This window comes from Garra rufa, chromosome 1, assembly GCF_049309525.1.
Source record: "Garra rufa chromosome 1, GarRuf1.0, whole genome shotgun sequence".
In the NCBI taxonomy this organism is placed as follows: Eukaryota; Metazoa; Chordata; class Actinopteri; order Cypriniformes; family Cyprinidae; genus Garra; species Garra rufa.
In genome coordinates this window covers 34,968,934-34,994,974 of record NC_133361.1, presented here as the reverse complement: position 1 = coordinate 34,994,974, position 26,041 = coordinate 34,968,934, and the positions used below count along the sequence as shown (strand labels likewise).

The 26,041-nt window shown below is 37.5% G+C and overlaps 1 protein-coding gene across 1 annotated transcript; it reads left to right on the top strand.

Annotated features, from left to right (window-relative positions):
• Window positions 1-2,763: 2,763 nt before the first annotated feature.
• Window positions 2,764-25,997, top strand: fmnl1a (formin-like 1a). Its single transcript, XM_073839233.1, has 26 exons — window positions 2,764-3,554; window positions 7,815-7,898; window positions 11,421-11,507; window positions 11,704-11,777; window positions 11,919-12,002; window positions 14,006-14,149; window positions 14,278-14,386; window positions 14,481-14,557; window positions 14,636-14,729; window positions 15,028-15,102; window positions 15,228-15,338; window positions 15,500-15,649; window positions 15,768-15,869; window positions 16,356-16,635; window positions 17,416-17,676; window positions 17,790-17,914; window positions 18,898-19,100; window positions 19,190-19,424; window positions 19,508-19,576; window positions 19,657-19,737; window positions 21,336-21,465; window positions 21,598-21,761; window positions 21,854-21,955; window positions 22,175-22,273; window positions 23,075-23,180; window positions 25,530-25,997. Exons 1-26 carry the CDS (start codon window positions 3,390-3,392, stop codon window positions 25,592-25,594), a joined length of 3,276 nt encoding a protein of 1,091 aa, XP_073695334.1. The 5' UTR covers window positions 2,764-3,389; the 3' UTR covers window positions 25,595-25,997.
• Window positions 25,998-26,041: the final 44 nt, after the last annotated feature.

Genomic DNA, 26,041 nt, shown 5'->3' with positions numbered 1-26,041 from the left:
ATTATCTGGTCTGACCTCTAGAGACTCATCCTCTCTCTTTCTACTGACTACTGACAACTGTGACTTCCGATTAACTCTATAAGTTAAATGTTAATATATATTGATCTATTCGTTCATCCATCTTTTTTATTTTTGTTTTACTCTTTGTTTTGTGTATTCTTATAGCCTGTATACATATAAGATCATATCCTAAAGATAAACACTAAAGATTAACATTAGCGTGTGTGGTAATTTATTCCACATGGTGGTGCTCTAAGAGAGTTTATCAAAGATCAAACTGAGATGAAGCTCTGTCTGTCTTCTCCGTATATCCGTCGTTTTCTATCGGATCTACGGACATGTTCTCCGTAGATCCGTATCTATCTGTCTGTCCACCTGTGTCTGTCGGCCTGTCTGTCTGTCTGTCTGTCTGTCTGTCTGTCTGTCTGTCTGTCTGTCTGTCTGTCTGTCTGTCTGTCGGCCTGTCTGTCTGTCTGTCTGTCCATCTGTCTTCTCCGTAGATCCGTATCTATCTGTCTGTTTGTCTGTCCGTCCACCTGTGTGTGTGTGTGTGTGTGTGTGTGTGTGTGTGTGTGTGTGTGTGTGTGTGTGTGTGTGTGTGTGTGTGTCTGTCTGTCTGTCTGTGTGTGTGTCTGTCTGTCTGTCTGTCTGTCTGTCTGTCTGTCTGTCTGTCTGTCTGTCTGTCTGTCTGTCTGTCTGTCTGTCGGCCTGTCTGTCCATCTGTCTTCTCCGTAGATCCGTATCTATCTGTCTGTTTGTCTGTCCGTCCACGTGTGTGTGTGTGTGTGTGTGTGTGTGTGTGTGTGTGTCTGTCTGTCTGTCTGTCTGTCTGTCTGTCTGTCTGTCTGTCTGTCTGTCTGTCTGTCTGTCTGTCTGTCTGTCTGTCTGTCGGCCTGTCTGTCCATCTGTCTTCTCCGTAGATCCGTTTCTATCTGTCTGTTTGTCTGTCCGTCCACCTGTGTGTGTGTGTGTGTGTGTGTGTGTGTGTGTGTGTGTGTGTGTGTGTGTGTGTGTCTGTCTGTCTGTCTGTCTGTCTGTCTGTCTGTCTGTCTGTCTGTCTGTCTGTCTGTCTGTCTGTCTGTCTGTCTGTCTGTCTGTCGGCCTGTCTGTCGGCCTGTCTGTCTGTCTGTCTGTCTGTCTGTCTGTCGGCCTGTCTGTCCATCTGTCTTCTCCGTAGATCCGTATCTATCTGTCTGTCTGTCTGTCTGTCTGTCTGTCTGTCTGTCTGTCTGTCTGTCTGTCGGCCTGTCTGTCGGCCTGTCTGTCTGTCTGTCTGTCTGTCTGTCTGTCGGCCTGTCTGTCCATCTGTCTTCTCCGTAGATCCGTATCTATCTGTCTGTTTGTCTGTCCGTCCACCTGTGTGTGTGTGTGTGTGTGTGTGTGTGTGTGTGTGTGTGTGTGTGTGTGTGTGTGTGTGTGTGTGTGTGTGTCTGTCTGTCTGTCTGTCTGTCTGTCTGTCTGTCTGTCTGTCTGTCGGCCTGTCTGTCGGCCTGTCTGTCTGTCTGTCTGTCTGTCTGTCTGTCTGTCGGCCTGTCTGTCGGCCTGTCTGTCCATCTGTCTTCTCCGTAGATCCGTATCTATCTGTCTGTTTGTCCGTCCACGTGTGTGTGTGTGTGTGTGTGTGTGTGTGTGTGTGTGTGTGTGTGTGTGTGTGTGTGTCTGTCTGTCTGTCTGTCTGTCTGTCTGTCTGTCTGTCTGTCTGTCTGTCTGTCTGTCTGTCTGTCTGTCTGTCAGCTGTCCATCTGTCTTCTCCGTAGATCCGTATCTATCTGTCTGTCTGTCTGTCTGTCTGTCTGTCTGTCTGTCTGTCTGTCTGTCTGTCTGTCTGACTGTCTGTCTGTCTGTCTGTCAGCTGTCCATCTGTCTTCTCCGTAGATCCGTATCTATCTGTCTGTCTGTCTGTCTGTCTGTCTGTCTGTCTGACTGTCCGTCCGTCTTCTCCGTAGATCCGTAGTTATCTATCTGTCTGTCTGTCCGTCCGTCCGACCGTCCGTCCGTCCGTCCGTCTGTTTGTTTATTTACAGAGGCCTATAGATCTATTGTAATTTATAAAAAGTTATTGAACATTTATGCTGCCTGAGAGGGAAAAGTTCAAAACTGTTCATTAAACAGCCTGTTATAGGATTTTTCAGTCAAATTTAAACAATAATATATTTATGACCAGCAGAAAACAGCAGTACATAATAATTTAAACCAATGATAGTCATTTAATAAAATCAAATTTAATTAATAAAAAATAATATTATCGGTTATATTATTGGTGATAAAATAAATATGGCAGTGTGGTATTGTTCAGTTGTTTACCCAAGAGGTAACATTTTCCAATAAGGTCCAATTAGCTTAAACTATCAATCTGCAATATATTTGCCTTTTTTTTATAAATTGATTAGCTAATAAAAATAATTGTTCTTGTTAGCTCAGGTCCATTAAATAATATGAACAGAGACATATTTTGATTTGAATTATGTGTAAGTAAATGTTAAAATGCGATTTATAAATGTTTCCAGCCATTACAAAAACCACAAGCCCTGTCAACAGCATCATTGTTGTAACATAGCACATAATGCACACATGAGAAGTGTGATATGTTTTGGATCATCATATTTTTTAAATACAAACAGAACTTAAACCGACACACCCTGTGCTCTCTCTCTCTCTTTCTCTTTAGTGCGAGGTGTTCAGGAAGCTTCTGATGCTTCTGCTTTTTCTGTGGTTTCCTCCTGCTGTCACAACTGCTTCTCTCATTTCTGTAACACACATCAGTGTGCTCGGACAGGTGCCTTCATGTAAATTCGCCAACATCTGTACTTTCTTTTGGAAGAAACTTCTGCAGGCTTGATCAGAGGTGGTGGATGTAGGAAGTTGAGAGAAAGATGCTCCAACATCTGAAGCACTCACATGAGAGGCAGACGACTGGAGAAAAGGCCTGTTACACTGGTAATCAACACACTCAGCCGCACTGAAAGGCTGGAACAACTGAACTTTTAAAGGACCTGTATTGTCTTTATTGTGAAAGTATAAAGAGAGGCTTTTCTTGTTCCTTTTTTTTTTGACTAAGCAAAGGTGAACGTTAGTTTTACCCTCCATTTTGAAATCAGAGGAATTTTCTGATTGTGAATTCTCATCCTTGGTGAGAGCTTTTTCACAATCACTTGCACCATCCTGGACACAGTTTTGGTTTTAAGGCGTCCATACTGGCTGACAGCATGTCCTAAAAGACTCCATGTGCTTTCACCTACACTGGATCTGATTGACGAGAAAACTTCAAACACTTCAGTGGATTTTTACTTGTGGATTGCAAAGAGATTTATCTGGGTTTCTCCAGAGTTTAGCCTTTGGAACTGATCCAGAAAGAGTTCAGTATCCTGGAATTCCTAAGGAAAGTTGTGATGGGTAACGCAGTCGGCGGGTTGGAGCAGGTGGATGGCCTAGAGGCCAAAGGCTTAACAGGAGGGACAAACACTGCTCCCTCCACACCTAAAAAGAAATGTGCCCCTCCTAAACTACCCATGCCTCCTGAGGAAGAGCTCGAAGAACGCTTCAGTGTGGTTTTGGTGAGTTCAGACATGTAAACATTATATATCAGCACAGCAAAAGCAGCTCTCTTGACACTTCCTGTTCTGATAAAAACAAAGCCGTGTTAGGAACTACAGCAGTATTAAATTCTCTCTTTGCATTTGAAACATAAATACTAGCAGTTCAGAGGAACTTCTTGAATTCTTAATGCGTGCACAGTCGGTACAACAAACCAAAACATAATACATTTTGGATATTTCAAAGCAAATTCAATCAACCACCTGAAATGCAAAATTAAGTAACATTTGGAAAAACGCTTCTGACTTAATGCAATCTGATTACTGTCGTTTTAACTCCACACAGGCCTTTGGTATAGGAAATGACAGTGGCGGCATGACAAATTAGGCAACTTCTTAAAAGAAGTCATACGACAAAAAGAGGTCCTAGTCTCTGTAATGACCGACCTTGTTTCGTCTTTCGTTTCAGTGCAAAAAAACACTTAACTCAGTTGGTTATAACCCTAGATATGCCATCCCGTTTGTTTAATTCCAATTGAAATGATTCCTAATGGAAGCTCAATTGTGACCCTGGATCACAAAACCTTAAGTAGCAAGGGTATCTTTGTAGCGATAGCCAACAATACATTGTATGGGTCAAAATTATCACATTTTTATTTTATGCCAAAAATCATTAGGATATTAAGTTAAGACCATGTTCCATGAAGATACTTCGTAAATTTCCTACGATAAATATATCAAACCTAATTTTTCATTAATAATATGCATTGCTAAGAACTTCATTTCAACTTTAAAAGCTTTATTCAACTTTATTCAGACCCTCAGATTAGATTTTCAAATAGTTGTACCTTGGCCAATTATTATCAATGGAAAGCTTTTTTTTTTTCAGATGATGTATGAATCTCAGTAATAAAAAAAACCCTTATTACTATGTTTTTTTTTTTTTTTTTTGTGGTCCAGGGTCTTAATTATCTTCCATTTGGTTCCACCTACATGTATGTAAGCTTGAACCACTTCAGAATAAATAATGTGACTTTATATGTCCCAGCTGTGAGTTTATATTTGACAGTATGACTTTATTTCTTTTTAACTTCATAAAATAACATTTACTTTTTACTAAAATGTGTTTCTATATAACAAATGACCATTTGAATCTTCTGAAAATACTCTAATCTTTGCACAGGGTGCACAACCATACTGTCCCAGGCCCTGTGATGAGTTGGACTCACTAAACTTGTCTTTACAATGCTATGGGTCTGAGGGGAGTTAGGGACAATGTCTATAATTTTGTCCTTGACACTGTAAGCAACTGATTCGATTACAAGAATGTAAAACTATTTTATGTTAATGGATATGTGCAGCACATATGGTCACACTTCATAGTGATGTCCTCATTACAGGCTACTACCATAAGCCATGTGCATTTGGTACATTAAATATAATATCAACTTAATCAAGTTTTCACTTTATCTCACTCACATAAACCAGTAGACCACAGTTTGTCCCCCACCCTACCCCACCCACCCGCTCTCTGTTCCTCCAGTAACCGCTCAATGTGTTTCTAAATGTGCTTTCGCTCTTTGTGCACACAGCCTTAAGAAAATTTCAGAGCGGAAACGGCTTAGTGCTTTAGAGGAAACACCCAAGATCACAGTGTTTCTGTACTAAACTTTACACCTTTTTTTTTTTTTTTACAAACCACACCCATTAATTTGATTGACAGGTGCAATTTCAAAACTGGTGAGAAAGTACAAAACATAAAGCTAATGATGAATTTGTGTTGCTAATAATGTGTTTAAACACAAGACAAGTAACAAGTGGGCCCCGTGCCATCTTTTCAGGAAGTCACATTGTGTCAGACTGATGACTGACACAGCATATGATCTTAAGCAGATAAACATAAACTAAGGGGAAATGAATGGATGAGATACATAATATAATAGTTGAAAAAATGAAAACTGTTATTATTTCTCACCCTCATGTCATTTCAAATCTGATGACTTCAGTGGACCTCATATAAATTTATTGAGAAATTTCCACAAAATCCATGCAGGTTTAAAATTAAATAAAGGGAAATAAATTATTACAGGAATTAATTGTTTGCCTGAACTATCACTTTAACAGTCTAAAGTAGGCTAAGGAAGGAACAATAATTGCATCATAACACATTTTGTAATGTAGACATTTCCTTCTCCATGTCCGTTTAACCAGTGTCTTGCATCAGAAATGGTGATTATCAGTGTTAAGAAGTCATGACGTAAATTGCAAATCAGATATTGTTTGAAACTGAGGAAAGAGTTAATCAGCTGCAATATACACTTGTTAATGCCAGTCTCTTTCATATATCATACTGACATTTTTTGACAAACTAAAGTTTATAGGTAAAGATACGTACCTGACTGGAAATAAGTATAAACACAAATGTTGTCAAGATTCTTGCCCTGGAAATCCTGGTTCGGTTTGGCCAACCGCAAACACTTTTTGTTCCTCAGACAGTTTTTTTGCACTCTTGTTACAACTTTTGTCAGTCTATAGTCTGTAGCCTGGTCTGACCGATTAGTACAGTCCAAAATATGACGTTAATTGACCATTTTCAGCAGCAACAATCAGCAAAATATGCAAGTTTTGATAGTTTCAGTGGCATTGTTTACATCCAATGCCACCAATATGGCCGATTGATGAAGCCTTTTGTGTTTGTGCATGTTCTGCGTTCACAGATCAGTCTGAATGAACAATATAATGGCGTTAATGAGAAGACTGATTTTTAAAAGTGAACAACTCACACACTTAAACATAACCACTTTGTTACATCAAAATAATACTTTAAATGGCTTGAAAACATGATCTGTTGGAGTTTTTAGTGAGTAATCAGCCTGCTTATAATGTTGAAGTAAATTTACCCAGCTTTGATGACTGATAATCCAAAAATAAGTTTATTATAATTAAGCAATAAGGTACGAGAGGCCGTGCTGTATCGTGAATAAATCACGGCTGAAGGGCGTTGTTAGGCGGAGTGCCTGCAACCCCTTCAGCCGTGATTTATTCACGATACAGCATGGCCTCAAGTGCCTTATTGCTTTTATAAAACGGTTACCACACAATAAAAATATTAATATCAAAAATATGTATTAATTTATATATATATTAGGTTGTACGTTTTCATAAAGTAAAATCATTAACTGCCTTCCGCTGTGAAAAGTAGTCCCTAACTGCTAAAGCTTTGTTTACGTTGCTAAGGGTGGTTGCTAAGGGGGCTCAATGATACACAAAACCGTTGAGTGAAGCGGTCATAGCAGTGCCGTATCATGAATACGACACAGCTGCTGACCAATCAGAATTGAGGAATGGAACTAACCGTTTTATAAAAATAAATAACAAAAAACGACTGAACATCAATTTATTAAAGAACATATATAATTGTTTAAATACAATATATTGTTTAAATTGTTACTGCCTTGAGTTAATACTTTGGAATAAATGTAAAATGCTTAAAAACACTAAACTGATGAGATTTATACTTGGTTTTAATAAACTGAATAGCCCATTAATTACATTGTTAATGTAAAAATACACTGTAGATTTTTATTCTGGTACTAGTGTGAGTAATGTGTATTTAAGGGGAGACACTGCAGGTAAAAATGCTGTTTTCATGCACTTGTCAAGTTTGAGATTTTGGGCTTTTTGGTTTTTCATAAAGTGTTTTCAGACTAGTGAACAAAACACTGTTGAGTGTTTGTTTTATAGCACTATATCTATTTGTGTCAATAGATTTCAATTACAATCCATATTTTTAAAGGGTGTTATCTCAAAATTAGTTTTTTTTTTCCAACACTGAGCCATAAATCTCCCAAACTTTACGTCTATATCCTGTCTATATTCTGACGGTTTTAACAGAGGGATTTGTTCATATGTAATTTGATTGATTTTATACAACATTTTATTCCCCACAAAATGGTAAAAACAAATATAGTGTTTCCTGTCTGTTTTTTCTGAATTATGGCATGATGAAATGAGATACCCAAAATTCCCTCTGTAAAAACGTTTGACTCTAATATATAAAAAAAAATTAAACAAGAATTTTAAGTGTCTCACCTTAAACCAAAAATAAAATGTGACATGAGAGAAATTTACATTTATTTAATTTAAAAAAAGTGAGAAATTTGCCTCCTCATTTCAAAACATCTCTGCACGCCACTGCTGCTAACATGTTTGCTTCTGCTACAGAAGATGTCACCTAATATCCAAGTTACTGTGATGAACCTCTACTTTCTTTTTTTTCAGAGCTCCATGAATCTGCCTCCTGACAAGATGAAGCTTCTAAGTCAGTATGACAATGAGAAGAAATGGGAGCTGGTCTGCGATCAGGTAAGATACTACCATTGTCATCTGTCGATCAACTTCAACATTATCTCCCAGTTTAAGCCTAGTCCTAGACTAAAATGTAAGTCTGAGCTTTTTCAACTGAAAGAAACTTGCACTGACTGATCTTAAAATATATCAGTGCCTTTGTTTTGTCTCAAGATGCACACCAGTAATGTTTTTTCTAAGCATGTTCATACAAATTACTTAACTTTTACTTAATATTGAACTATGGCTTAATCCTGGCTTAGTCTAAGCCTTGTCTATGAAACCAGGTTTTTGTGTTTCAAATAAGAGCGGTAAAGTAGAACTGAGAGTATCTTGATCATTTCTCCCACTGACTTCTCATTTATAGAGCGAGACATTACTCACTGAAATACCCAATGAATTAGTCAGGTTGAAATACTTAAGTCATTGCATTTTTGAGCAGTTTTCTCTGTGCATTTTCATAATACTTCATGTCGGCAGTGTAGGTGTGACCTTTGAGAGGAAGTGATCTGGTAGACTACATTTAGACACACCAGTGGTATAAAAGAGATCTTTACACTGTGACACAAATACAAAAAACAAACTTACACAAGTTATATAAAGATTGTAAAAGGGTTCATATAGGTGAAACGTATAAACAGCGTTTAATTTATCACTCTAATAATGCATATATCAGGAGAAAACGTTAAAGGTTTTTAGTGTCTCTAGTGTTTATTATAAAATGCTTCAAATTTAAATGATCTAACCTGTTTTTCTTGTTCTGTCGTGACAATATAATTAAAATACAGGTTGGGGCATTTCAAGTGATCAGTTTTAGTGAATGTATAGCCTATAAAACAGAAAAAACAAAAGTGGTAGACAGATAATGTCTCTTTATGTAAAAGATGTTATTTAAGTTGGCTTACAAAACCACACTGGGAGGTTTTGCAAAGGAGTTGTATTTTTATGTTTGTATGTATTTTTGTTTTAATGACAGTAAAAAGAATGATGTAAGTGTGTGGTTAAATGGGATGATGTAAAGCTTGATAGCGAGCAGACATCTCTGCAGGAGAAAAAGACATAGAGGGGAAAATAAGAGTGGCGGTATGAGGTCAGACTCTTAAGGTGGTGAAACTGTCTACGCACTTCCTGTGTTAATATTTGTGTCTCTATGACAACTGTGGGATGCAAGCTTTTTAGCTGTGCATGCAGAGAGCACAGTTGTTATAGCAGCGAATGCATGCAACTAAAATGTATTTCCTACCTCAGCATTATGTAGGCTATATACCACCTTCTGGGAAAATATGCATGAATATAACTGAAGAAACATCAATAATTGGCATATATGTGACCCTGGACTACAAAAGCAGTCACAAGGGTTTTTTGAAAATTGAGATTGAGGTTCTACATCATCTGAGAGCAACATAAATAAGCTTTCTATTGATGTATGATTTGTTATGATAGGACAATATTTGGCCGAGATACAGTTGTTTGAAAATCTGGAATCTGAGGGTGCAAAAAAATCTAAATATTGAGAAAATTGCCTTTAAAGTTGTCCAAATGAAGTTCATAGCAATGCATATTACTAATAACAAATTATGTTTTGATATATTTACGATTGCATATTTACAAAATATCTTCATGCAACATGATCTTAACTTAATATCCTAATGATTTTTGGCATAAAAAAAGATCATTTTTTGACCCATACAACGTATTTTTGGCTATTGCTACAAATATACCTGTGCCACTTAAGACTGGTTTTGTGGTCCAGGGGCACTCTCTCATTCCTAAGAAATTCTTTTTTTATTTTTTTTTAATTATTTTCTGCTTTTATTCAGCAAAGATGCATTAAATTCTTTAAAAGTGGGAAAACGTAAATTTTACTCACATATACTGTATCTCCGTCATACATATACAGTATCTGAGATGGATACAGTACTGTTTAAAAGTTTGGGGTCAGTAAGATTTTTTTTATTTTATTTTATACCTGTATATACATATATAATTATTTTTATATTTTTGGCATGAAATTCATGCTTTCATTCAGCAAAGATGCATTAAATTCTTTACAAGTGGAAAAACATAAATTTTACAAATAATTTCTGTAAAAAAAAAAAAAAAAAAAAAAAAAAATATATATATATATATATATATATATATATATATATATATATATATAGCATATTAGTCAGCTTTGCCATCAAAGGAAAAAAATATATATTTTAAAGTATAATAAAAATTGAAAAATGTTATTTTAAATCAATAAATTACAATTAATCACATCCAAAATAAAAGTTTGTGATTACATACATTTCTTAAATATATACATCTATGTGTGTGTATTTATTAGTGGTGGGCCGTTATCGGCGTTAACGTGCTGCGTTAACGTGAGACTCTTATCGGGCGATAAAAAAAATATCGCCGTTAATCTATTCTCAAAGTTCACGTCGTGCAGCCTTTTGCGCAGAAGTACTTGGTTACACAAGTTTGTATAGGTAATTATGTTGTAAATGCAATTGTCAAGCAGTTTGTGATGCATTTTGGAAACAGGAGATGAGCGCCTGATCTAATGCGCCACCTGGCCCGTTCTCGAAGACTTACTTTTAGTCATTATTTGGGTAGCACACATATTCTGAATGCCTTCAGCAGAATTCAAATTAGCCATTTTAATCTAGATTAATTCCAAAATTTAATCTAGATTAATCTAGATTAAAAAAATTAATCTATGCCCACCCCTAGTATTTATATATACAAATAAATATATTCAGTACACAAATTATATTAATTAAACACTAACTTTTATTTTGGTTGTGAAATCTCATGACGAAATACGTACCACTATGTACGCTTCCTAACATATTTGATGTGAAATGTCCACAAGTGGCACTAAAAGAGTGTTTGTTTTTTTCCGGGAACAGATGAATGTACATATGATACATTTTATGTGACTTTGGTTTTGTACGTATCACTGCAGACTAGAAATGTCCAGTGAATGATGCTATAACTCTAATGCTCTGTGATGTTTTAAAATTACGTACCATCTGCACTACACTTAAACTTACCTGATAGCAAAAGCGAATGTGAGGTAAAAAAAATTCGCTCTCTCATCTTTCATAAGTCATGTTTTTCATGGGATTCGCACCCAAGAATTCCGCATCTTATGTCCAAGCTACTGAGCTTTTTACATCCGTAAAGAGAAACATATGGAGCTGTAATCATAACTGTAATGAAAACAATTACTACAATTACTACTATAATAAAACAATTAACAATAAGTGCTTGCTGTTTTACCACCTTTAGTGTTCATTTTTTGTTGGAAACTGCAATGATATTTACTGATATGTATTTAGCGTCTTGCGAAAAAGTTCCTACAGGTACATTTTCATTATGAGACCAGGTTCCATTAAAAAGACTTACCAAAAACAAACTTTTGAATGTTATTGTTAAATCGTATTATTTTATACCACCGAAGAGCATTTAAATATCTTTTACATGCCTCTGTCATCACAGCTTGAAGTCAGTCCATTTATTGTTCCTCTTTTTCCTAATCTCTATTAGGAGCGATTTCAGGTGAAAAACCCTCCTTCAGCTTATCTGACTAAAATCAGGAGCTTCTACCAGGACCAGGGTGGAGTGGCACGCAGGGTCAGTACAGTCACTCTCTATGTCACTCTCTTTCTGTTCTTCCCCCTCACCACCTCCATGCACTCTCATTTCTCTTTTATCCATATTAGTTTTGACACCCACCTGCTCAAATGGCTCAAATGGAAACTCAGTTTAGAGTCTCGATGTGAAGTGAATGATTGTCAGTCAGCTTATCTCTCTGATTCCTTCTCCACAGTTCAAGAAACGTGTGCAGGAGTCAACTCAAGTCCTGAGAGAGCTGGAGATCTCGCTGAGAACCAATCACATTGGGTTAGTGGCAGCTTTATTTTCTCGTGCAGTGCAAAGATAGACTTCACCGCTACTCCTGAATAAAACTGAAAGATAATTTTGCACCTGAATAATAGAAAACCTCCTTAATGCATATCATGATATTCCTTTTATACTCTGTAGGTGGGCTCAGGAGTTTCTGAATGAGGAAAACCAAGGCTTGGATGTCCTGGTGGATTACTTGTCACATGCTCAAAGTGATGCACCGTATGTTTACTCTGTCATTTCTAACATTTCCCATCCATTTTATTACTCACATATTATGAGTAAATCCTAGATTTTGCCAAGAAGTAACTACAGTTCACTTGCCACATTAAAAATAAAGAGATTTTTGCAGCGATGCCATTGAGGCACAATTTTAGTTTCCTCAAGAACCTTTCAATTAACAGCTCCTAAAAGAATATTTTTTTCTTGCACTTCTACAGGAGAAGTTCACTTCCACAACATAAATTGACAGATAATTTGCTCTTACCCTTGTCATCCAAGATGTTCATGTCTTTCTTTCTTCAGTTGTAAAGAAATTATGTTTTTTGAGGAAAACATTTCAGCATTTCTCTCCAAACTTCCAAAATGCAGTTTAAATGCAGCTTCAAATGGCTCTAAAGGATCCCAGCCAAGGAAGAATGGTCTTATCTAGCGAAACGATCGTTTTTTGTTTTTTTTTAAATTTCATTTAAAAACAAGTACATTTTATGTACTTTTTTGCTTTAAATGCTCATCTTGTCTAGCTCTGCGTAAACTCTCTGTATTCCGGTTTAATACAGTTAGAGTATGTCGAAAAACTCCCATTTAATTTTTTCCTCCAACTTCAAAATCGTCCTACATTGCTGTTTTACCTTTTTTAGTAAAGGGCCTTTGGTCAACTTTGCATGTTCACTTTGTAAACACCGGTTCGGTACTTCTGCAGCGATGTAGGACAATTTTAAAGTTGGAGGAGAAAATGAGAAGGGAGTTTTTCGACAAACCCTAGCTGTCTTGAACCGGAGTGCACAGAGTTCACGCAGAGCTAGACAAGATGAATGCATTTGAAGCTAAAAAGTATATAAATTGTCAATCTTTTAGAAAATAACTGATTGTTTCGCTAGATAAGACTTGCTTTGTTGGCTGGAGTCATTTAGAGCCCTTTGAAGCTGCATTTAAACTGCATTTTGGAAGTTCAAACTCACAGGCACCATAGAAGTCCACTATATGGAGAGAAATCCTGAAATGTTTTCCTAAAAAAAACTATTTCTTTATGACTGAAGAAAGAACGACATGAACATCTTGGATGACAAGGGGGTGAGTACATTATCTGTAAATTTTTGTTCTAAAAGTGAAATTCTCTTTTAACCCATAAATTAAAATTCTTTCATTAATTACTCACCCTCATGTCGTTTCAAACCTGTAAGACCTTTGTTCATCATCAGAACATGAGCTTTTTTTTTTTTTATAAAATCCGAGAGCTTTCTGTTGTGAATATAAAATAAATTGTTGAATAATGTCATTATTTTTGCTTTTTTTCTGCGCAAAAAGCATTCTCATAGTTTCATAATATTAAGGTTGAACCACTGATGTCACATGGACTATTTTAATGATGTCCATACTACCTTTCTGAGCCTTGAATGCGGTAGTTGCGTTGCTGTCTATGCAGGATCAGATAGCTCTCGGATTTGATCAAAAATTTTTGTTCGGGAGATGAATGGTCTTATAGGTTTGAAACAACATGAGGGTGAATAATTAATGACATAATTTTCTTTTTTGGGCGAACTATCTCTTGCAACTATCCACGGATGTTAAAGGTTCCTCATAGAACAGGCAGCCGTGGCCTAATGGTTAGAGAGACGGACTTGTAACCCAAAGGTTGCAGGTTCGAGTCTCAGGTCCGGCAGGGATTGTAGGTGGGGGGAGTGAATTACCAGCGCTCTTTCCACCCTCAATACCACGACTGAGGTGAGTCCCTTGAGCAAGGCACCGATCCCCCAACTGCTGCCCACTGCTCCGGGTGTGTGTTCACGGTGTGTGTGTGTTCACTACTGTGTGTGTGCACTTGGATGGGTTAAATGCAGAGCACAAATTCCTAGTATGGGTCACCATACTTGGCCTCACGTCACCTCCTTATCTTACCTTGATAAGGAGGTATCTTAGAACCGTAGATGCTTATAAAGAACCTTTATTTTTAAGCGTGGAGTCTGTTTTTTTTTTTTAATGACATGTGCTGATGTTTTTCTCAGGTTTGAGGTGGAATCTGTGGAAAATGGTGGATCTGTATCAGACAACAGGAGGTTGTCAGAGAGATCAGTGGAGGATCTAGCCAAAAATGTCAACCATTCTCCCACACACGGCGTGGGCAGGGCGGCACGTGCATTCACTGTCCGGTGAGTCATCACTACAACACACCCCAAAATACATGGATCGCTGCTCAGTGACTAAAATGAAGTAATAAGTGTACTCAGATACTTTCATACATATTCAGTGCTCAATTTATGTTCATTCTATGCCATAGAATAAGTAACTTGGCTGGCAGAAAAACTATGCGAAATGCCCGACTGGCCACCCAAAGAGATGACGTTCACCTCTGTATTATGTGTCTGCGCGCTATCATGAATTATCAGGTATGTTGACAAGAGGAACACATACAAATATTAGACACAGCTACTGAATGACCTACTCTGAACTTTGTGACTCATCTCATTTTTTTTTTAACAGTCTGGGTTCAATTTAGTCATGACTCACCCCAGATGTGTCAATGAAATCACACTCAGTCTCAACAACAAAAACCCCAGGTGAGTGGTTTTTGTGAGGTATTTGTGAGGTTGTGTGTTTGTGTTAGTTTGTAATACATTTAAATATACCGTCCATAGGACTAAGGCTCTTGTGCTGGAGCTGTTGGCTGCAGTGTGTCTGGTTAGAGGAGGACATGATATTATCATCTTGGCCTTTGACAACTTTAAAGAAGTAAGATGATCAAGATATATACCTTAAAGTTGAAGTTAGTTCACCCAAAAATAAAAATTCTGTCATTAATTACTCATACCCTTATGTCGTTCCAAACCTATAAGACCTTTGTTCAGCTTTAGAACACAAATTAAGATATTTAATGACAGAACTTTCTTTCTTGGGTGAAATAACCCTTCAATGTGACATAAATGTCACAAATTACACAAGTAAAAACCTGAACATGTGGCATAGGATGTTACAAGTGTCATGTGTCATGCTCAGCCCTTACCTCTAAGTTTGTCTCATCTTCTCACAGGTGAGTGGAGAGAAGAACCGCTTTGAGAAGCTAATGGAGTACTTCATGAATGACGACAGCAATGTAGACTTCATGGTGAGCTTTGATGTGAATCACATCTATTATCAGTTATGAATAACATGGCATTTAGCCTGCTCGCTTTTTCTATTTTGTGTAATATGGCTGATTTTAAACTATTCATTTGATCTTTTTCTTAACAGGTGGCTTGTATGCAGTTCATAAACATTGTGGTCCACTCAGTGGAGAACATGAACTTCCGTGTGCATCTTCAGTATGAGTTCACCCAGCTGGGTCTCGACCAGTACTTAGAGGTAAGTCTAGTGAACAGGACAGGGAAATACTTTATAAAAGCATAGCATACATCAGGATTGGATCTTAGATTTGAGATGTTATATGCAGCATGTATTCATGAAGTTGCGCATTATTCTTGTGATGTAACACATTACATCTGTTTGTGTGGATGTGTCTGCAGTCATTAAAGGACATGGAAAGTGAGAAGTTGCAAGTACAGATCCAGGCGTACTTGGATAATGTGTTTGATGTTGGAGCCCTGCTGGAGGACGCAGAGAATAAAGGGGGAATAATGGAGCATTTAACAGAACTGCAGGAGACCAATGCTCAGGTTGACTATACTCCATGGACAAACACATTTGCACATAATCATCTAATGCATAGCACAAATGCCTCATGTTGCAGGCTGTTCCGTTCCTCATAAGTGTATGTATATCATTGTGTTGTAGCTGAACACCAGATTGCAGGAATATGAAAATGGAGCACTGGAAAAGATGGGAGAACTAGAGCAACAACTAATGCAGGCCACTAAAGAGTCAGCACTGCTTAAGGTACCACACTGCATTTTCTTTTCATTGCATACTATCCAGACTATATACTATAGTATTCAAGATTAAAAGTAGTGTGTCTCAGGGTTCTTATATAACAATTAACTCTCTGTAGCCATCCGAATAGTGCCTTGTTGTGTACCTTGTTTCGTTCCAAACCCGTAAGACCTTCATTCATCTTCGGAACACAAATTAATATATCTTTGATGAAATCCGAGAGCGACAGTACGATGCATGTGCATTTTAACAATGTTTTTACTACCTTTCTGGGCATTGAATGTAGTAGTCACATTGCTGTCTATGCAGGGTCAAAAAGCTCCTGGATTTCATCAAAAATATGACACTAAACATGTACAGTAAATTGTTTTGCAGCTCATATACATAACTTACACATGGATATGCATTCCAAGTGCAGTACATATATTTTTAGAACAATTTTAAAATTGTGAATCAGCCATTGTCTCAAACCTTTACATGTGTGTGTAACAGGAGAGCTTGCGAGAGTCCTGTGCCCAAGTGAGCACTTTGCAGCAAAGAGAACGAGAACGAGAGATTCAGAGAGAGAGAGAAAGAGAGCAGGAGCGTCTGTCACAGCCCTCACAGGTAGACAGAGAAAGAAATAGAGAGGTGAGTGAAAAGGAGTCCAAACTGGAGATGCAGCTGAAGGAACTGGAGGAAAAAGGCTTGGTTCGACTGAAGCGCACGGCCTCTGGAAGCATGGACATCGAAGTAATTCCAGTCACTGTAGAGAAAATTGTCACTCAAACAGGTAGGAGCACTTCTGGAAAAGTTCTCCTGGTTAACATCTAATATTAAAAGATAAGCTCACTTCCAGAATAAAAATTGCCTGATAATTTGCTCACCCACATGTCATCCAAGATGTTAATGTCTTTCTTTCTTTAGCTGAAAAGAAATTAAGTTTTTTGATGAAAACATTCCAGGATTTTTCTCCATATAGTGGACTTCAATGTGGATCAGCAGGTTGAAGGCCGAAATTGCTGTTTCAATTCAGTTTGAAAGGGCTCTACACAATCCCAGTCAAGGATCAAACGTCTTATCTAGCGAAACAATCAGTAATTTTGTTAAAAAAAAAGTAAAATAGCTTGAGTTGGAGGAGAAATTGAGATGGAGTTTTTCTATCTTTTTTAACTAAAGTGAAGAACTAACTGCGTGCGACCTTTTCAACAAGATTAATGCATGAAGTTGCGCATGTGCATCATAGAGCTAGTGCAAGACGAGCATTTGTGGTTAAAATTATAGAAATTTTTATAATTTTTTTTTTACTGACCAATCGATTTGGTAGACAACATTCTTACTTCTTGGCATGTGGAGCACTTTGAAGCTGCACATGGAGAAAAATCCTTTTTTTAATTTCTTTTCGACTGAAGAAAAAAAGCCATGGATGACTTGAGGGGTGAATCAATTATCAGGAAATTTTTATTCTGGAAGTGAACTAATCGTCTTCTAATCTTCTTAATTCTTCTAGTGAACTCAATATGTTTACCTTTAGTTGGGTATATTGATATTAACATCAGTTTAATGTTCACAGTGACTGTGTCAGATCCAGCTTCTCAAGCGCCGCCCCCTCCAGGTGCAGCACCGCCTCCACCTCCACCTCCTCCTCCACTACCTGGTGCTGCAGCACCCCCTCCACCACCACCACCACCTCCTCCTCCTGAAAGTGGAGGTATTCCGCCTCCCCCTCCTCCTCCTCCCCCTCCTGGCGGAGGTCCACCACCACCCCCACCCCCACCTGGATGTGGACCACCACCCCCTCCAGGAGCTCCTCCTGCCCCTGAGGGTGAAACAGGTGAAGGGACAATTAAAGAAATTTGAAAAATAGTTATACGGACATGCAACCTTGGCTGAGTTGACTGACTGACTGACTGACTGTATATCCATCCTTTCCATAATTTCACACAGGACCAAAGGGACGTAAACCAGTTCAACCAAAGTATAAGATGCCTCAGTTGAACTGGCAGGCTTTGAAGCCCAATCAAGTATCGGGAACGGTGTTCAGTGAGCTGAATGATGAGCAACTTCTAGGGGTAAACAGCAAAGAAATCCTAAAAATGCACCCAAAATCAACCTGTATGACTTTCTTTTGCAAGACACAAACTAAAGTATTTCATAGACTCTTTCTTTGAATATTTAGTTTTCTCTTCTGTTTTTGTTCATATAATGAAACCCAGTGAGATACTATATTACAGTGGAACTCACTGACTTTCATTTTATGGATGTAAATATTTTTTCAAAGAAAGAGTATCATACAGGTATGGAACAAAGAGGACGAGTAAATTAATTTATATTTAATTTATAATTTATATTTAATTTATATTTTTGGGTGAACTATCTCTTTAAATAATTGATTAACGGGATAGTTCATCACTGCCCAATAATTTACTCACCCTCAAGCCATAGGTGTATGACTTTCTTCTTTCAGACGAATATAATTAGAGTTATATATAAAATGTCCTGGCTCTTCGAAGCTTTGTAATGGGAGTAAATGGGTGTTAATATTCAGCAGTCCAATAAAATGCATCCATCCATCATAAAATGTCTTCCAAATAGCTCAGAACGGTTAATAAGGCTATCTGAAGTGAATCGATGTGTTTATGTAAATAAAATATCAATATTTAAAACTTTGTCAACTGATATCTCATGTACCACAGTTAGCGGAAGCTACAGATTATGGTTTATAAAGTATTAAATATAGATACTTTCTTACACAAACGCATCAATTTGCTTCAGAAGGCCTTTATTAACACCCTGGAGCCGTGTTAAGTACTTTTTTATGATGAATGAATGCACTTTATTTGACTTCAACATTTTAACAGCCATTTACTGCCATTATAAAAACTGGAAAAGCCAGGGATTTTTTTAATATAACTCTAATTGTATTTATCTGAAAGAAGAAAGTCATATACACGTATGATGGATTGAGAGTGAGTAAATCATAGGAAATTATTTATTTTTGGGTGAACTGTCCCTTTAATCTGTCAATTAATCTATCACACTTCTTCTGTTTCAGGAGCTGAATATGGATCTATTTGCAGAGCAGTTTAAAACCAAGGCTCAAGGTGCTCCAACAGATCTTTCTAAGCTCAAGGTTAAGGTGGCTGAGAAGGCACCCAGTAAGGTGTCCCTGCTGGAGGCTAACAAGGCCAAAAACCTTGCCATCACCCTCCGCAAGGGAGGCATGAGCCCCAATGACATCTGTACAGCCATTGAGAAGTATGTTTCAATAATGTGAACCACAAATTGCACTAAAAAAAGCAGCGTGAACCAACAAAGAAACTCTCTTCTCTATGTCTTGCTCACAGATATGATCAGCAGTCTCTGAGTCTGGACTTTCTGGAGCTTCTTGAACGTTTTATCCCATCAGAGTTTGAGATGAAGTTACTGCAGAACTACGAGAAGGAAGGGCGCCCACTAGAGGACCTGAGCGACGAGGACCGTTTCATGTGCCGCTTCGGTAAAATCCCACGGCTTGCTCAACGGATCAACACCCTCACTTTCATGGGCAACTTTCCAGAGAGCATGAAACGTCTGCAGCCGGTCAGTTTATATCACTTTTTGGCTGTTATACCTGCTATAATTCACGTTTTATTCAAAAACAATTTTCCCACCTGTTTCTGTAGCAATTAGATGCAATCATTGCAGCTTCCGTGTCCCTCAAGTCTTCATCAAAGCTGAAGAAGATGTTAGAGGTGAGTATACCTTATTTGTGCTTAGAGGCTTGAATGGAGTGCTCATTCAGTGCAGCTCACTTATCAATCTCCTGCTTCAGATCATCCTGGCCTTTGGGAACTACATGAACAGCAGCAAAAGAGGAGCAGCGTATGGGTTCCGTCTACAGAGCCTTGACCTGGTGAGTGAGTTTTTAGATTGTAACTTTAAGGGTCATGTTTTTCATGCAGGAGAAGGGTTATATATGCATTGTAAATAACAGCAGAAAGTTACAGGCTTAGGTGAGAGTCTTGGGAAGCTCTCTTTGTATTAGTTATGAGAGACAGCTGAACTTGCACATAGAGACCTTTGATGCAGAAACAAAGAGGCTACACAAAGAATTTGTGTTTTTGTTTAATATTGGTTGTTCATAAGTCCCTTGTTTGTCCTGAACAGTTAAACTGCCTGCTGTTTTTTCAGAAAAATTCTTTAGGTCCCATAAATTCTTTTGTTTTCCAGCATTTTTGTGTATTTGAACCCTTTCCAACAACGACTGTATGATTTTGAGATCCATCTTTTTACACCGAGGACAACTGAGGGACTCATATGCAACAATTACAGAAGATGAATTATTATTATTAAATTAAACTTATTTTGTCTTCTGGGAAACATGTAACTATTTTCTGTAGCCTCTGAAGGGCAGTACTAAATGAAAAAAAAGACAAAAAGAAAAATGTACACCTCTCCATTCTGTTCAAAGGTTTTCACCCTGGCTCTTAATGCATTGTTTTTCCTTCTGGAGCATCAGTGAGTGTTTGGACCTTCTGTAATAGTTGCATATGAGTCTCTCAGTTGTCCACAGTGTGAAAAGATGGATCTAAAAATCATAGTAAATATGGGAAAGGGTTTAAATACACAAAAATGCTGCAAAATTAAAGAATTTGTGGGACCTGAAGGACTTTTTTCTAAAGAACAGTGGGTAGTTTAACTGTTCAGGACAAACAATGGACTTATGAACAGCTATCACTAAAAAAAAGTGAATCATTCAGGTAACACAGTATTAAGAATCAAAAGGATGTCAACTTCTGAATGGGGTTATTTTTATTAATTCAACTATTATTTATAAACACCTAATATGTGAAATATCTTATTCAGGCCAGTACTAAAAAAACAATAACATGCATTTTGTCTGATCCCTCTTATTTTGGTAAAAATAATTTATATTTTGCAGATTCTGAAAGGGGGATGTAAACTTTTGACCTCAACTGTGTGTGTGTGTGTGTGTGTGTGTGTGTGTGTGTGTGTATATATATATATATATATATATATATACACACACACACACACACACACACACACACCACAAAACCAGTCATATTTGTTTTTTCTTTTATGCCAAAATTATTAGGATATTAAGTAAAGATCATGTACCATGAAGATATTTTGTAAATTTCCTACAGTAAATATATCAAAGCTTAATTTTTGATTAGTAATATGCATTGCTAAAACCTTAATTTGGACAACTTTAAAGGAAATTTTCTCAATATTTAGATTGTTTTTGCACCCTCAGATTCCGGATTTTCAAATAGTTGTATCTCAGCCAAATATTGTTCTATATTAACATCCATACAACAATGGAAAGCTTATTCATCCAGCTTTCAGATGATGTATAAGTCACAAATATCAAAATTTCAAATATCAAATTTGACCCTTATAACTGGTTTTGTGGTCCAGGGTCACATTAGGCAAAAAGAAAAAAAAAATCCAATGTCCTCAGTCTCACTCTCTTGTGTCTTTCAGCTGTTGGACACTAAGTCCACAGATCGCACACAGACGTTGTTGCACTTCATTGCGAGTATGGTGCATGAGAAATACCCTGAGCTTACCTCCTTCCACACTGAACTCCGCTTTGTAGACAAGGCTGCTTTGGGTAAGACATACCATAGATACATGTACATCCCACTACATAATGTACATATTACAAACAATGTACGTAGTGCATATCAGTTATAGATTATAGTTATAGAGAGTCATTTTTCTTTCTCTCTCCTTTCCTTTTCAGTGTCTTTGGACAGCGTGCTCCAGGATGTGAGATCTCTAGAGAGAGGGATGGAAGGGACCAAAAAGGAGTTCCTGGTGCAGGATGACATCCCGGCGCTGAAAGAGTTTGTTAAGGCCAACGGTGATCTATTAGACTCACTCGTTAAAGATGGCAAGACAGCACAGGTGAGAGAACATTGTATGCTCAATGCACACAAACATTTGACATTAATTCTGCTTCATTTGTCATGCTGACTTTTCCTCTTCTGCCAAAAAAGGAGGCATATATGTCTGTAGTGGAGTACTACGGAGAGAATCCCAAGACGACACAGCCTTCCATGTTCTTCCCAATCTTTGTCAGATTTATCAAAGCTTATAAGGTGAGAGATACAGCAACATTTACCCATAGCTATTGGACATGTTCAACACATAATAACACTTAATTACTAATAGCTTGCAGTACTGTAAGTACAGTAAAGGAATAAAATGTTGAATGGGCATGTTAAAGGAGCTGAGCTCTGTACAAAGAGAAAAGATACTGCAAGCTTTTCACAAACTAATTATTAATTACTGTGGTGTATTATTGTTTTACACAACAGCAAGCAGAACAAGACAATGAAATGAAGAAGAAACAAGAGAGTGCAGCAGAAGAACCAACAACCCCTTCTCCAAAAAAGAAAGATAGCACTCCTCAAAAGGTTAGAAAAATGTATTTCTAAAATGTTTGTAATTTTATTTTTATTTGAAATATATTATATTTTATTATTTTATTTTAAGGGATAGTTCACCCAAAAATAGAAATTAGCCCTTGATTTACTACCCTTCAGGCATTCTAGGTGTATATGACTTTCTTGTCAGGCAGGTGTTTCTCTTCATCAGTCCAAAACAAGTCCAATAAAGTGGATCTAACCATAATAAAAATAGGCCTGTGAATATAGGCCTCCTGTAGTGAATCAATGTGCTTTTGTAAGAAAAATGTTGTGCCAACTGGTCGTACATGGAAGCAGCTCCAGGCAGATGGCATTGGATGTCAAAAACCAATCTTTGTTTACAGGAGCAAAGGAAGCAAAATTTCCTTACTTAAGCAAAGGACCTTCGACCTTATGGTCTATATCGAAATCCTCCAAAATTTTGAACTTCTAAATTTGTAACCGTTGTTTTGTTTTGATCTCTCCATGGCACGTTTGTCACTTCTCAGCGGCGCATATGCAACACAGACGTATTACATCCGCTGACATAAGCAGCTTTTGGGTAGTTGACGCAAGCTAGATAAAAGTAATTATGTTTTAAATATGGATATTTTTCTTACAAAAGAAAGATTTTTTAATATAACTGGATTTGTCTGAAAGAAATAAGTCATATTCACCTAGGATGCCTGAAGGGTGAATAAATCATGGGCTAATTTTCATTTTTGGGAGAACTAACCCTTTACATAAAGCAATGACTGGAACTGCACAACTGAAGTTATTCCACTGAATATTTTCTCCTATTCTGATCAGGGTCCCATGATGCCCAAAATGCCTCAGATGGACCTGATTGCAGAGCTAAAGAAGAGACAAGTGAAGCCCCAAGTCACAGATGGCGCCATTGAGGGCATTATAACAGGTAAACATGTGTTACTGATGTACAGCCTAAATAGTCAGGTCAAAATATATCTTAGGCACTTACCTTAAGCTTTTTTCTTCTTCTTTTTCTTCACTTCTGCATCAGAAAAAAATCTATTTTATATTTTTACTTTAATAAATTCTCTATTATTTATTAAGCCATGTATGAATCTCATCAAGTTAGGGTTTTAGGCATTTTACATTTATTCCAAATTAATAAGTCAAGACAGTAACAATTTAAACTATTTATTTTATTTGTGAACTTATTTTTAGCTATTATAATATTATAATAGCTTATAATAGCTAATATTAGTCACAGACACAGAAATTTACTTTAAATTTCACCAAGCTGATTACTCACTAAAAACTCAGATCGTGTTTTCATGCCATTTTAAGTCTTATTTTGACATATCAAAGTGGTTTTATCTAAGTGTGTGAGTTGTTTACTTACTTTTTTAAATTAGTATTTCCATTAACATCAACATTTGAAAACAGAGTTTTGTTTTAAAATGTTCTCCGTCCACACTAGCGTTTTCAAAAGTTTTCCAAAAGTTTCTCATCCACATTGAAACGTAGGAAAACGTCAAATTCGCCTTACTGCGCATGCGTAAAGCCTCAAATTATACTGACATAATAAGTTTTCACGCAATTCTTCTGGCGGGATCATTTACGGAAATATCTCGTCATTTACTGACGCGTCTATGTCGCGCTCATTCATATTTTGTCTGAAAAGCAGCTGTCGTCATGTTTTGGGACTGTAATTTGAAGAGTGTACAAGGTAAATCTCTTTAGCAGCAGTGTGACAGTGAATAGCACAGGCACAATTACTGCTGTAAACAGATATCTATTGGTACAATATGCGTCACATGACTAAATATGTGTCATATTTTTCAAAAGCCTCCGTTTTCACAGTCCACACTACAACGCGAAAACGGCGTTTTCAAATTTATCCACTTTGGCGAGCGTTTTCAAAAAGCTCAGTTTTCCTTGAAAAAAAACGCCGTCTCAGTGTGGACGGAAAGCCAAAACGGAGAGAAAAAGAAAACGTATTAGGGGTCGTTTACATGTCGCGTCTTTTGTGCGCTCAAGTTCGTTATTTCAAATGTAGACGCGCGGTATGGTATGGAAATGGAAGCGACGCGGTGCGACGTGCTCATTTTTTCCAGGCGCGTCCGTGCCGCATCGAGATAAAAACATCTCAACTTTTCAGAATGCCGCAAGCGCACCGCAGGTCATGTGACATGAACCAACCAATCAGCTTCATCCTTTCCCTTAATAACATTGAAAGCACTGCCAAGTTGGAGAAACAGCTTATCATAGCTGTACAGGAATAAACATTTTTAAATAAATTTAATAACAGAGCTACTGCAAGCGATTTTTAATGCTGAAAATCCATTTATCCTTGGCTGAAACTTCCGTGTATTTATGGAGAGCGCAGGTCATGGTTGCTTAGCAACGGCAGACGCCACGGGAGCGCAGGCTACAGAGCGGTTTGGATATAAAGAGAAAGCAGCGCGCCTAGCGTTTTCCACAAGTTTTTAGGCGCAACGTGTGAACGGCCCCTAATGGAAGCGTTGCTGTCACAACGGGCTCGTTTTTTCCAGGCGCGTCCGCACCGCATTGAGATAAAAACCTCTTCAGAATGCCGCAAGCGCACCGCAGGTCATGTGACAAGAACCAACCAATCAGCTTCATCCTTTCCCTCAAAAGCACAGCCAAGTAAGGAACAGCTCATATCTGTACAGGAATAACCATTTTTAAATAAATTTAATAGCAGAGCTACTGCAAGCGATTTTTTTATGCTGGAAATCCATTTATCCTTTGCTGAAACTTCCACGTCTTTATTGAGAGCGTAGGTCATGGTTGCTTAGCAACGGCAGACGCCACGGGAGCGCAAGCTACAGAGCGGTTTGGAAAGAAGGTGAAAGCGGCGCACCTAGCGTTTTCCACAACGTGTGAACGGCCCCTTAGTGTGGACATGGCCTAAATTGTTCATTCACAATGATTCACGCACACGGAACGCATTTAAACACAAGAGGCGGGATTTATCGCATGAACCAGTCACAGCCAAACATAACGAGTCATATCCGATCATATCGCAATTCATTCTCAATTACCCCCCAACAAACTCACTGCACGCAGAGAAAAGAGACGCAGACTCCCGCTGTAACCTCACAAAACAAGTGATTTATACACCTTTTAATGTTATATTTTAATATTGCAGTTTTTATTTTTGTACTAGTTTCTTTTGGAGGAAGCACTGCCTCCCTTGCCTTCTCAGAGAAAACGCCCCTGATATAATTTTTTTGGTTTGTTTTAATTATAATTTTCTTTTTTTTTAATGTGTCAGATTTGAGAAATTCACCCTACAGAAGAGGTGATGGTCGGAGAGCAACTCCACGACAAGACAACTGAGGATTACCTGAAGAGACTTCTTTTCTGCCCACTGGACACTTCTGAACATAACACCTGGTCTTATTCTTTACATAATAAAACATTTTCAGTCTCTACAATGATGCAGAAAATGACTGGCAAACATACATACAAACACAAACCAAGAGTCACACTAACAGTCACCCATCATCACACACGATATACGCAACCTTTTGAGAAAGTTAAAAACCACCATAAAGTAATTGTACATAAGGAATGTGACGGTACCAAAATCCTTTTTATGCCTTGAGCTTCAATCTTCATGGTTTTGCTGTGTTTATATTGCGAATGGAATTGTAAACAGTGCTCATAGATAAAGGCATTTTATACAGCCTAATAATTTGTAAGAATTCTTAAATATTTTAATAAAACATTGAAAACATTGTACAGTAACAAACATTTCATTTATTTTGAGAAACCAAAAAAGAC